The following is a 14,681-nucleotide window of genomic DNA, read 5'->3' on the forward strand; positions in this document are numbered from 1 at the left end:
ATCAAGTTCATTTGACTTAAGCCAAATTGAGCTCAAAAGAAAAAGTGTATCCCTCTAGGCAATGGTGAGTAAAGTTGGCCTAACCCTTGTGCTCAATAAAGACTATGGTGAAAGTGGCACGCCATGTATTCAGCCGAAATGTCTGGCAATCAAAATGACCAGACACCATGATTGGTTTTGGTAGTTTCTTTTACTAAAAGAACGTTTTGTCCACAACATAATTTTTCACTAATTTGTAGTAAAACTAGTTTCTCAGTTTGATGTGTACTGACATCACTAGGGAGCTTTCGAAATGCGGATGCAAGAAAATGTCCACAGACCATTGAACAGGCAACACGAATTTTGGTTGATTTAGCGTTACCTAGATGTTTTAGACTTACGCGTCTTTTGTAAGATTTCGAAAGCTTCCTATTATATTATTATCCAGACAGTAGTCAAATGTGTGTGCCGTTCATTTATACAATTGAGACAGCAATTTTTACAATAGAGAAATTAGACTTTTCAGGCATTCCGGAAAAAGCAAGAACTGTCAATGGAATGGTATCAAACGCAATATGTTTATTTTCGATGCCATGGTTACCAGATGTCAACAAACCTGAACACTAAGAAAGCAAAAGTATAATTCTATAAATTAAAATCATCTGGCTTCCTTGTGACCATGGAATAGCGAAAATTAATAACATCATTTCATGTTGCTTTACTATGTAGTTGAGTTATATAAATTAATAACATCATTTCATGTTGCTTTACTATGTAGTTGAGTTATATAAATTAATAACATCATTTCATGTTGCTTTACTATGTAGTTGAGTTATATAAATTAATAACATCATTTCATGTTGCTTTACTATGTAGTTGAGTTATATAAATTAATAACATCATTTCATGTTGCTTTACTATGTAGTTGAGTTATATAAATTAATAACATCATTTCATGTTGCTTTACTATGTAGTTGAGTTATATAAATTAATAACATCATTTCATGTTGCTTTACTATGTAGTTGAGTTATATAAATTAATAACATCATTTCATGTTGCTTTACTATGTAGTTGAGTTATATAAATTAATAACATCATTTCATGTTGCTTTACTATGTAGTTGAGTTATATAAATTAATAACATCATTTCATGTTGCTTTACTATGTAGTTGAGTTATATAAATTAATAACATCATTTCATGTTGCTTTACTATGTAGTTGAGTTATATAAATTAATAACATCATTTCATGTTGCTTTACTATGTAGTTGAGTTATATAAATTAATAACATCATTTCATGTTGCTTTACTATGTAGTTGAGTTATATAAATTAATAACATCATTTCATGTTGCTTTACTATGTAGTTGAGTTATATAAATTAATAACATCATTTCATGTTGCTTTACTATGTAGTTGAGTTATATAAATTAATAACATCATTTCATGTTGCTTTACTATGTAGTTGAGTTATATAAATTAATAACATCATTTCATGTTGCTTTACTATGTAGTTGAGTTATATAAATTAATAACATCATTTCATGTTGCTTTACTATGTAGTTGAGTTATATAAATTAATTTCCAATTTATTTCATTTTCACTTATAGTTTCAGATCACAAAGATAAACATTTTATGAAAATCTTGTCAACTCAACAATTCAGTTGAATATTATTGCTTTTCCTTTAAATTGATGATTAAGCTTGGTTCCCACTAGGACGCGACACAAGGACGTAGACGCAACGCAAGCGAGTTGACCAATGACAAGCGACCTTTGGGATAATCCATCACTTGTGATTGGTCAAATTGCTTATGTTACGCATACAGTACTGTGTTGCGACCTAGTGGGAACTAAGTTTCCATAATTAGTCGAGGAATCTGATAACACTTTCAGAGTAGTAACCTTCAGATAGAGAATATTATTTTGTGTTTTAAATCATCCACTGAGTAATATATAGTATCCATTTTAAAATATTTAAATAAAACAAAATTAAGATGGTAAAATATAATAGAATCAAATGCAGTGACGTATTATGATAAGATCGATAGCAATGAGGGGGTGGATCCAAGATCTTGAAATAGCCAGGCTGAAGTATGAATCGAAGTACTGATCTGAATATTATTGTTTTTCCAAAAATCTAGCACAGGGTTCAGTCTCCTTTTACCTATTAAGAAGATAGGTTGCATTTAATAACGTTAAGGTTTAAAGAAGATGCAAATTTCACATTGGAATATGGTAACAATAAAGTGATATATTAACAAAATAAACAAGAAAATAAAGAGCAGATTTAGGCCTAGCAAAAACACATGGCTCTAATCGGAGGTTAAAAGTGTGACTTGTTATTTAATTTCTATAATTGTCCCTAGGTACTTGCTATTGATATTTCCTACATAATATCCTAATAGTTGCGCGTTCTGTTATCAGTTTGGCAACACTGTTACTCAAAAACTATCTCTAGCTCAAGGGAGATGTGAACCATTTGCTAATACCTGACAAATTGCTTGTGAACAGGTTTTAAGAAATTACAAGTAACTCTAGAGAAATAGCAGTCAATAAACACAAATTGATAATTTAAAATTAATGTTGCATATGTGGAAGGGTGGGATACAAACTCAATATATTTCAACATTTAAGAAATTATTATAATTTTTATAAATTTTGTGTTAAATACAAATTTGTGTTATGCTTATAGTTTAGAGAGGAAAGAAGATTAAAAGAACACTTTAAAAAAAATTAAAACAAACATAAGTCTACAGAATCTAATCTGAAAAATGTAGCCAATGACACAAGGGAGACTTGAGGATGTTTAGACCGACATAATGAACAAGTCTGACTCAATGTTGTAAGCTCAATTCAATATGTATTAGTCAATAAAGCACTATATGCTAATATGAGTACAGTTCTTTCCCTTCTTTTATTTTTTTTCTTGTATCATAAATCCACGTACATGCACGGAACAGTACAGCACTTCTGTTTCCTTCACTATTACTGCTATTTTGAGACTAGAACAAATAGACTACTAGAGTGTATTGTCTAATGCACACATGGTGTGGCACAAAATGCAAATTGTCTATGCTGCATAGTTGAGTGAACACAACACAGTTAGAATATAAGATTTTAATAAATTGTCTGAAATTTTAAAGTTATAAAAACAGTTTATTTTTTAATAAACGAAGTATAGTTTATGAAAAGTGTATTAACAATAAGAAAGAGACTAGCCCCAACCTTAATAGAAACAGGGGCGAGAACTTTTCAAAATTTACAATTTTTTTTGGAAAACTCCGCATTCATCAAGATCAAGGACACATCATGGCATATCCAGAAGATGTTCATTTTGGAAATCAGGTTGTTATCATGTCGATGACAATGGTTGGTGTAACCAAAATATTCGTTCAATCTATCTATATTAGTCTCAGTCTATCTAGTATCTTGTTGAATTGCTTTATTCTCTTTACAAAAGAAAAATGCATTTTGGCAACTTGGAAATGAATGTTTTCTGGTTTTGGTCTAAAGAAAACTAAAATGTTCTATGTATTTAACATATTGTATTGCAAAATCTATGTTTAACTAACGATGATTCCTAAATATTGGCAACTCAAACTTTTAATATGCCAAATTTAAATTAATATCATGCTTTTGATGCATTGCAAACATATTTATTTTGTTTAAACTAGAAACGGTCACAAAAATATTAATAATAAACTCTGCATCAAAAAAAAAATACAATGAAATCCTGGACATGAAATTGTCCTAATTCTTTCCATGAAAGATTTATTTTTGCTAAAAAAAATAATTTGGTTTGTTACCTACAAATATAACCAGGTGACTCAACAGGAAATCTAATATATTCTGTATCATTTGTCATGAACAAATGTATCGGTTGAAATATGAAAAACGAACAAAACAAAAATAACAAAATAATGTTCCTGGAAAATGGAACAAACGGAGCACATGCAAGATTCTCAGTTCAAGGTTGTACTCTACAGGGATTGATCGAATAACTAACTAACTGACAATATGGAATTATTCCCTGAGATGTGCCAGTGTCATAAGAAATCAAGGTTAACTTTACACATGGATATATGCCTAAAAAAGTAGGAGCCTGGCAGATTAATTACATTATACTGTGCCAGTAAAGCATGCTCATAGTTTAGGAGTTGGTCTTCAACAGGTACATACTGTACAACCAATCTAGCATTATTCCCTGGGAGTACCATAATGTCACAAGGAATCAAGGTTAATTGTGCAAAGGGATATAGTTAATGAAATTAGGAAACCTGGCAGATTAATTACATTAGAAAGAATCTACATTGTGTCAATATCCATCAACAACATTGATAACAACAACAACATTAATAACCTTATAATAGAGGCACGGAGTAGCTAACAGGCTTTCAAGAGGAACAGAGTAGCACAGACCTTATAATAGAGGCACAGAGTAGCTAACAGGCTTTCAAGAGGAACAGAGCAGTACTCTCTTTATGCACCCCTGGACAAATAGAAGACCTATGTAAATTAGCCGATCATAAAAATCATTGCAGTTGGTCTAGCTACTAATTATGACATAATATTTTAAAAAATGCTTTAGTGATAAGTTATATGCAGTGAGACAAAACAAATTTAATTTTACATACTGTATTCGTACATTCGAAATGACAACATGTTTTGGTCAGCCTATAGTATATGTGTTCATTTATCATTGATAAAACATTATACCTATGGGATGTTGTATTATGTCTAATACCCTCAATAAAGTTGTTTTCCTCAGTTGCTGACATACGAAATACTCAGACAAAATAACAATTATCAAATGAGTGTGTCATAAACATTTCTAATTTAAAATATGTTAAATTCATTTCATATCTAGGTCACATGGTTTGTATTTACAAGATGATAAGGAGCTTTCGATCTGTGATGACCTATGACCTACGCATGTTGGTCGTCGTCTGGACTTCTACCAAAACTGTGTAGAGGAATCGAGTATGAAAGCAGGTCCAAATGTTCCTGCAATTAATTAACATGGCTTAAACTGCTTTGATATTCAGTCCGGTGCCCTGAGAAAAATATCGTGGAAAATGGGTTTAGTGGTAAAGATAGGATCGTTCACAAAATTGTACGATTTGAATTCGTACCTGATTCGGACTGCGAATTTTGGCGTGACGGATCCAGAAGCCTTGCTGAAATCGTACAAATTGAATCGTGTGAATGTGGTGCAAGTTCAACTTAATACTCAAATTTATGGATATATTATTATTTTTCAAACTAATTATAAATACTGTACTACATTATCCTCTATTTTATACTGTATTATTCCAAAGACTACTACTGTGACAAGCTAGCAGTTTGTTGTAGTTCTCCCTGACTCTAACGTTACAATAATGAATGCAAAATTGAATGTGAATGTTTTGAAATGTGACATGTTTAGAACACTCTATGAAACTGAACAGATGTCTATTGCAAGTGAATAACAGCATGTGTTTTTATGTGTTATAAGTTCGGATATTAAAGGGTAAAAAAAATAGTCAAAACATTAAATTGCACAATAGTAAAAATATTATAAAAAATAATATAAAAAAACAAAATAATATTTTTATAGAATAAAAGAAAAAAGATATAATAATATTTACAATTGTACAGTAATTTCTAAAGCTCTGCAGTCACCTTTTTGGCGTACCAACGTGGCGTGTCCAAGCTATTTCAGTGATTTAAATGAAAAAACATGCAAACAAAATGTAAACACATTAAACAATTTTGTACACAAATGGCCAAAACGAAACGATAAGAAAAAGGTCAATTTGATTATGACCTTTGTAAAAATGTTTTCGCATAATGTTTTCCCAATTATAAGACAAAAGAAATATATGCAAACAAATCTGTATAAATCGCAATTAAGCGTTGTTACAACTTGTTATAAAATTATTTAGAACTTTAGGAAATACAGTAACAGACACAATGAAAATCCTTCATTACTGATTTATTTGAGTGAGTCATCTTGAAATAAAAATTTGTGACAATTGTCATGTACAAACCTTTCGATTTCTTCCGGAATCCAATTGGCATTTTACAAAACACTAATATCCAAGTTTGTCCATAAAATATTCCCAAAAATAGTGCAAATCTACTGACACTAAGCTTCAATATGGACGTAGTCTTGCCCCATAGGAAGCCCGTAAAATCCTACCGTCAAAAATTATATTTGCCGTTTCCCCTTTGCTAAGGGCCTAACACGACGCAATCAGTAAAGAAGGGCATGAATACACAGCGAGCTAACTTGACACCTGGTCACATGACTTATAACATTGATTCTCATTGGCTGTCATAAGTAATGGTGACAGTAGTACTAAGGAAACTTTTTTTTGTATTGGAAACCATGTTTTATATTGTATCGTTAGGTTGTAATGTACTATTTATAATGAACTTAAAAATGGAAATGAGTTTAACACGACAGGTAGCTATAAAAGTGAAGTAAAAATAGTACTATGGTTTAAGAAAGTAAAAGAACCTACCTTTTAAACAACAAAAGTGTTATTTTATGATTCATGCATATTAAACATGATTTTAAAAAATGTTGTTTTAAATTTGCTGTACACTGAATTTCTGAATTTACATACCGTATTGAATCTTGTATAACATCCCATCCAGAATACATATACAGTTTTTTTCACCAAGTATCAAAATATATATGTCAGCAAATAAACGTTAGAGGTCATGTCAAAATTATTCTAATGCAGTTACTGCAGTAAACCATGTTGTTTACTTTTTAACCTGATTAGTTTACTGCAGTAAACTATATGTTGTTTACTCTTTAACCTGATTTAATGCTTATTTTAGCAAACTTGTTTTATACACACTGTTTATTGCAATGACACCTCAAAAAGTCTAGACATCGAAGAAACTAAAATCAGTGGAAAAAAAAAATAGTTACTGCAGTATCTGCAGTATCTAGTTTTGACATGATCCCTTAGTATACAGTAGAATGTATAATAAAGGGACACCTTCCGGACCTAATCAAAGTGTCCGCTTAATAGGCGTGTGACGTCCCCTGAATACAGGTGTCTCACATGTGGTTCTAGTTCTAACATGAATAACTTACATTTAGCTGATTTTCCTTTCTTAGGCTGCTTGGGCGCAATATACTGTAGCGACTGATTACCATCTTGTGTATTTGCCCGATCCATACCAAACAATGAACCAAGTTTAGACCTATCAAAAAAAAATTAATATGTATTCAATCAAAAATATGAAAAGCATATTAAAACTATTCCCGATTCATAAAAAGTGCATTCATATTAGATTTACATTACTGTAAAAACTATTGAATTCTAAAATACACATAAATAAGTAATTTATCTTTCCTATGTATTTTATTGGAATTTAAGAGGGCCCTGGACCTCTATAATAAAGTTGAAATGAAACCAAAAAAAAACCCAAAAAAAACAATATAACAAAGATTACCTCTCTCAATTTCGAAATTATAATGCTTTTTAAAACTTATACCTTCAATGTTTTCTCATCCAATTTAATACAGTATATTTTCTACTTTGCAATGCTTGGTTAACTTTAAAAATAGATCCAACATGATTGCACAATCTAAGGCTCTGTCTACACTATCAAACTTTATGTGATGTGCCCATATATGGATACGATGATGTCATATCACTACCATATTTGGGCACATCACACTTTTTGGTCAAACCAGTTTGATAGTATAGACAGAGCTTAAGTGTGATAAATTAAGTCTGATTTTCCATGTCACCAATTAAATCTGCCTTTTACATGTACAGTAGAACCTCTATTAAAGGGGCACTTTCGAGACCTAACAAAGTGTTCCCTTAATAGAGGTGTTCATTGAATAATGGCTGGCTATAGTGTTAACACACATATTCCTCCTTGTTTGTTTGTTTGTTTGTTATGGAAGTCATCTTAATAGAATTGCTCACTAATTAGAGGGTTTACACTGTATGGTAACATTGTTTTTGATTATGAAATAAAAATAGCAAATTATAATATTATAATTTTATTGATTAAAAAGTAAAACAATGTAAAAAAATGAATTAAACAATAATCATGATAATAATTAAAATCATATCCAATTAATAAATATAATCAGCATTTTACAATATAATAAGCTATCACATAATCAGTATCTGAAAATAATTAAAACAATAATTACGATAAATATGAAACAATGGTTTTATTTTTAGTTTCAAAAGTAATAATACTAAGTAGTTATAATTAAGATAAAGCATTAATCTCAGATAATAAGCGATTTCTACCATTATTTTTAGAATTTTAATTTGATAATAATGGACATCCTTTTCCTGTCTTTAAACCTGGCCTTGTTACATTTACGGCGTTAATGAAACTTGTTTGACCTAATGGTTGGTAGAGGTAGTACAGTATCATGTCCTAAAGCTCTGTCTACACTGTGATGATGTCAATTGTCATATCACTACCATATTTGAGCATCTACCATATTGGGCACATTTCATTTTGTTGTCAAATAAAGTTTGATAGTGTAGACATAGCTTAAGGCTCATTCAAATTTTAAAAATATTAAAGCTAAGAAATAATTAAAGCATAAAAGTATTCGTTTTACTATTAACAAAAAGTAGAGGAAATATTATAAGGTGCAGTTTCTAATTTCTTTAAAAAACCTTGTCCCATTTTTATAAAAATACCATAAAATCTATAACTAAAGGTTTAAGATTCCCTCTACACATACAATGAAACAAATGACCTTTAAGCAGCAATTTCATGTTTTATCTATTTTCTATGTACAGCTGTTATGAAGATCTCCATCACATACATTTTAATAATTGAAAAACTTTCTTCACTTCTTCCCTGTGTTGTAAAATTTAGGAAAACAAATTATTTGTATATCTAAATTTGTATATATTAAAAAAACCATTTAAAAAGCAAAACTTTTCCACCCGCCCTTCTTAAACTTCCCACTTGACGGTAAACCGTTGTTTTAATACCCTGCCACTATCTGGTGTATTTTTGTGTTAATGTGTAATTTGGTGACAAGCCAAACTCTTGTGCACACAACTATATCTCCAGGCAAGTTGTGCTATTAATGAATACATTAATAGAAAAAAGTAACATGAATCTAGGCCATCTCCTTTTAATGCAGTTCCAATACATCAATACTTTACTTTGTTTGTTAATAATACCACATTGAATCTAGGCCATCTCCGCCATCTTTTAATTTCAATACATCTCAACTTGCACCTCAAGTGGCATAAACTTTACTTTGTTAGTGAATAATACCACTATTTTGCTGCAAGTACTGTACGTTGAAAAGAAGTAAAAATTTGTCATGAAATGAACAAGGGGAAATATCTTTAACATGGCTAATCAATGGGACACTTTGTTAGGTCCCTAATGTATCTCCTTAATAGAGGTTGCTACTCTAGTTAAACTTAGTAGGATCTGTAGTGTTTAGTTGCCCGATTTTTAAGCAAACCAACAATGATTTTGGCATATATCCTATGATTGCTGCTGTCAACTAAACAAAATGATGATGGTGGTGGTATGTTGGGGCATACACACGTCAGGACATGGTTGGTGGAGAGGTCCATCATTGTAGGGGAGTAATAAAAAACTTATCTTTTTGCATTAATAGCTTGGTTTATCCAGGTAACCTAGGCAAGAAATTTGTTGAAATTGACATAGGCATAACATACAATTTATTTGAAAAAATAAAGTAGCCTAAACTTGAATTTTAATCCGCAATTCAGCTGATCAATCAAATCTTAGTAAAAAAACAAAAAAATCAAGCGTGACAAAACCTACAAGAAAAACTACAAATAAGTAATTGAGTTTAATTGAAATTGCGGTACAGGCAGTACACCTAATATAACATCTATCAAACATGATCAAATACATCAGCGATGACATGTGCGACATACATTCTTAATAAACGGAACAGGAAGAATGTATTAACATTATTGCGAATGTTTCAACTACCTGATTGGTGTAGTTTCCTGATATGATGAGCAAGGTTGATTTCTCTCAGACAGTGTATACGCCAGTGGACCTGGTGTAACATATAAACAATCTTGCAGGCCAGATGGAACATAGCCTCAAGGGTGAGGTCCAAGGCCCAACGCGTTTTAAGGACATTATACCCTTTTTTAAACATTACTTTCTATTTTTATTTGTTGATATTTTTTTAGCAGTAGTGTTTATCATGGCCAAACGAATACACTCACAGGCAGAATTTGACCTGTGGGTCGTCGTGTTGAGAAACTGGGTAAAGCCCACCTTTGGATAGAGCACCAATTTTTTCTTACATTTCACACAGTAAAAGAGTACATTACGTAAATGACAAAAAAAAAAGATTCCAAAAAAAAATGGAAAAAAAAATGATCTAATTTAGTCTACGGAAAACTTATTTGGGAATGGTCGAAGTTTTTGTTGTTGTTTAATTACCAAATAGATGGTTTCTATACATGGCAGCATAACAGAACATTAATGATCAGCCAACCATGACTAGCGTAGATTTATAAGAACTTCCAAAAACTTAAAGCAGACCTGAAATCTGAAACGGAACTTGAATTTAAACGGAACAGATGCGAAAGTGTAAATATGTTATATAAAGAGATTAGGTTTATTATATTTAACGGCAAAGCAAGAAACTAGGCCGTATATATTAAAGTAATATCCCTTTTTAACTTGTATACACTCTTGATTGAGTGCTGTTGTCATGTGTAGTGCTGATCCACTGTACAAAACTGAGGAAGAAAAGAATTGCTAACATGAAAGGCCCAGTGACATTAATGATTCTACAACTGTCTTCTGTAGTACAGTTGAAATAAGCATTTGATCAAATTTAGGCATCACGTTCGTGCATGCATCCAATAATACAATACTACATGATCTACTATTATCTCTATCCGGACGTGTACTATATATATTGACTACCAAGATTCCACCGAAACACCAAAGGGCCATTAAAAAAGTTGTATGCGGCAAGGTGATTTTTGTGCGGTGATATACACATTGTAACTTTTCATTTTAATCCAAGGCTACAAGAGAATAACCAATTATCCTTTTGTGCATTGTTTATGTTTTCAATCTCATTATTAAATAATATCATACAGCTGTATCTATTGCAAGATCATCTCAATTTATTTGAATCACGAAGGTAAAAGTGAAATTGAAGGTTTACTACTGTACTGTATAATATTCAATGATGACAAGCACAAATTTATAAACTTCAGTAAGTTAAAAACTTAGGTTTTTTTATTCAATCCCATGGAATATGGTAGAACATCTATAAGAAGAAATCTTTAGGACTCTTACGAAGAAGTAAGTTAGAATGACATTTTGACATTTAAGGATAGTAACTGCTACATTCATAAAATATTAGAGCTAAAATAGGCAGTTACAACTGCTCCGACCATAATGATAAATCACATCATTGCGACGGCATCCCACTCACCCAGAATTTGCGCTAAATTAGTTTTGATGGGGAAAATCATGGTTCCTATTCAAACTAATAAATACTGTAGATTATCAACTATTGAGAATCAAAATTTCCAAATGAAAGTGGTACTTTTTAATGCATCCATTTCTACCTTACCGAACTGATCGTCTTTCCCTTTTCTTCATCTTGCCGTCTTCATTTATCTCTTCATTATTCTTGTTGTTTACAACTTCATTAATTTTATTCTGTTCAACAGAAAGATCCTTGGATTCTTCTAAATCTGCATTGCCATTCACAATAACGTCCATCTTAGTAGGAGAATCCGGAAGACTACGAGAAGTCGGAAGACTAGAAGAAGTCATACTGCTACATTGAGATGTCGAGCAATTGATTGAAATGGGTCGGCTGGCAGTCAGCACCGACATTGTTTTATTTAAAAGCTCTTATTTCCACTAAGTATACGGAAATCAATCGTGCTAAAAATGTTACACGTCCATACAATGGAAAAAAAACTACTATTTCAATTAGAGAAACTTAAAAATTATAACAGCTCTATCGACTTGACAGTGCAATTGAACGTAACGATACGCAGGAAACTACCTTAGCTGTTTGACGTCATTTTGTTAGAAACTAAGTTAAACCTATCAACCATTCCACAAAATATCTGAAAAAGAAATAGCATGAACAGTTCCTGATGATACACATGAGGTTTGATATAATCTAGAAATAATTTGAATATGCAAATGAATCAGTTTGATAAAATCTACATCTAAATTACTAATTTGAATATGCAAATTAAGCAGAGGGTTAGTAAACTTATTAATATATATATATATTTAATTGGTTTGATTCTAGTTCTGTATTTTAATTGACCTATGTTTTTATAATGTATTGAAATAAATTTCAGTGGCTTCTCATCATGGAGTCTGCCACCCACTCTGGGAGGAAAACATTTTATTGTGAAGCAGGGGATCTTCTATAATCTTCTATTTTATCTCTCTTCATTTAATAATAATACATACACTTGTAATATGTATTCGCTACACTTTAAAAAGAATTTTGTAAACTATTGTATCTTTTACAAGCAAAAATGTTTTGAGGGATGATCAGAAGAAAAGTTCCTTGTGGTAAAGGTTACTGTATACTATATTATTATTATATCTTAATGTGCCCATGGACGAGGCTGAGATGGCTTGATTTCTCATATATTTCGCAGTTCCTTGCGATAAGGTTGGTATGCCCACTAATATTATGTTGTAATGTGCCCATGGAAAAGGCTAAGAAGGTCTCATTTTTTCGCAATTCCTTATGATAAAGGTTGTATGTTCACAATGTCATAATGTGCCCATGGACGAGGCTAAGAAGGTTTCATTTTTTCGCAATTCCTTGTGATAAAATTTCGTACGTTCAGCATGTCTTAATGTGCCCATGGACAGGACTATTTATTTTGCAGTTCCTTATGGTAAAGATTAGTATGTTAACAATGGCTAAGAGGGTCTATTTCATAGTTCCTTGTGGTACTAAGTTATTATGTTCACCATGTCTTACTATAATGCCCATGGACGAGGCTAAGATGGCCTAATTTACTTTGTTGTTCCTTTATTTAAGGTTACTATTTTCACTACTATATCTTAATGTACCCATGGACGAGGCTAAGAGGGTCTGATTTTGGAAATATCTTAAAACCCTGAGGAAGTTACAAGTAATAAGCTTTAATGAAGTGTATCCTCTGCCATTTACAGCAGCAATGAGTAAGACAGTACCATGAATACTTTCACATTATGTGCCCTAATAACAACAGATATAAAGCGTGACAGACACAGTACAATAAACAATTTCTATATTGTATATTGTTAATGCAATATTTATTTATTTTTAAAATAGTCTTGTCTTGTGGAAAGGCCAAGGAAGGTTTTTAATAAGCAGTTTGTAAACGGTCTTAGAGCTTAGCCGTAATGTAGTCTTTATTATAAACCATTGCTTTACCGCAGTCTAACCTGTAAAGCGGCTTTAAAAATTAAAGCCTACTCGCAGGAGTCTTAAAACAGTATTAAACTTCTCTTTTTGTTGCTTATTAATAATATTATTGATTGTGAAAGACAACCAATTGAACGAGTTTTAAGTGTTAAATCAAGTAATAAAGGCGATCGTATTCTTATAGGCCTAGAATAGGTTTTCTCGCGTAGAAATGTACGTACTGTTATGATTGTGATTGAACAAGCGTGACAAACATTACCTTATTTGGTATTCTACGCGTAGAGTACGCCCTCAATTTATTACTGTACGCTGTCTTAGCTGAGACTGTTTTATAGCAATCGTCTAAAAGGGATGGCTTTAGTAAGACCGTCTATCTGATAAAGCCGGCTGTAATCAGGGAGTTTGACCATCAGTTAAGACTGTTTTATACTAGCAATCGTCTAAAAGGGATAGCTTTAGTAAGACCATCTATCTGATAAAGCCGGCTATAAACAGGGAGTTTGACCATCAGTTAAGACTGTTTTATAGCAATCCGCCCCAGACAGTCAATAAATATCATTTTATATTAAGCTTAAATTACATTCTTTCTGCCTAATTATTTTTCTTGTGTCCCGTAAAGTTGGGTTTAAAATCGAATTTAAAAAAATTATTCTCGTCATTTCAGTCCTTATGAAAAAAGAAATATAATAATTTCAAAGTAATAAAAATATTAAAATTAAATTTTGTATTAAGATTCATTCAAATTTCACTTGATATAATATAATATGAAATATTTACTTACATTTTTACCGTGATTGTAAATGAATCCAATAATAATATCTAAAAGATAACCAGGTATTGTACAAAAAAACTGTCTGGACTATCCGAGTCATATGTCTATGCTAACGTAGGTCATGTGACTAACAATCTAACGAGGAAATATTATATCTAACAGGATACCGGTTTATACTCACGTCATCATTTTATTTGTTAAAAAACTAAATTGTTTAGTACTTAAAAACTGGATGTTTAATTAATAGTTTGATGTTTTAAAAAACATCTAAATAAATTTGAAATAGTTTATATTTATTTACTTCCAAAATTCCCTGTTTCTGTTAATGATTAAGGTTCCGGGGTCGTAGAATTGTGTCAGCTCATGTAAACCAAATTAAAAAAATTAAATTGTTTTATGAGTATTTATAGTATCAGCTACCCTGAATATATCATATTGATTGTAAGAGAAGAAAAAAATGTTATTATAATGATAATATTGTACCTGGTGGTTATATTAAAAAATGATCAGTTTGTAAA

The 14,681-nt window shown here is 31.3% G+C and overlaps 1 protein-coding gene across 4 annotated transcripts in view; it reads right to left on the minus strand.

The window, feature by feature from the left end:
• The window catches only part of LOC144837611 (FK506-binding protein 15-like), a 54,668-nt gene that overhangs the window by 38,425 nt on the left and 1,562 nt on the right, over positions 1-14,681 (minus strand). For all 4 annotated transcript variants that reach the window (XM_078692802.1, XM_078692804.1, XM_078692803.1 and 1 more), the window contains exon 2: positions 7,074-7,183. In XM_078692802.1, coding sequence (XP_078548928.1) covers positions 7,074-7,183 — 110 coding nt within the window. The remainder of the gene's footprint in view (positions 1-7,073; positions 7,184-14,681) is intronic.

Source organism: Antedon bifida, chromosome 3 (assembly GCF_963402885.1).
Source record: "Antedon bifida chromosome 3, ecAntBifi1.1, whole genome shotgun sequence".
NCBI classification, from domain to species: Eukaryota; Metazoa; Echinodermata; class Crinoidea; order Comatulida; family Antedonidae; genus Antedon; species Antedon bifida.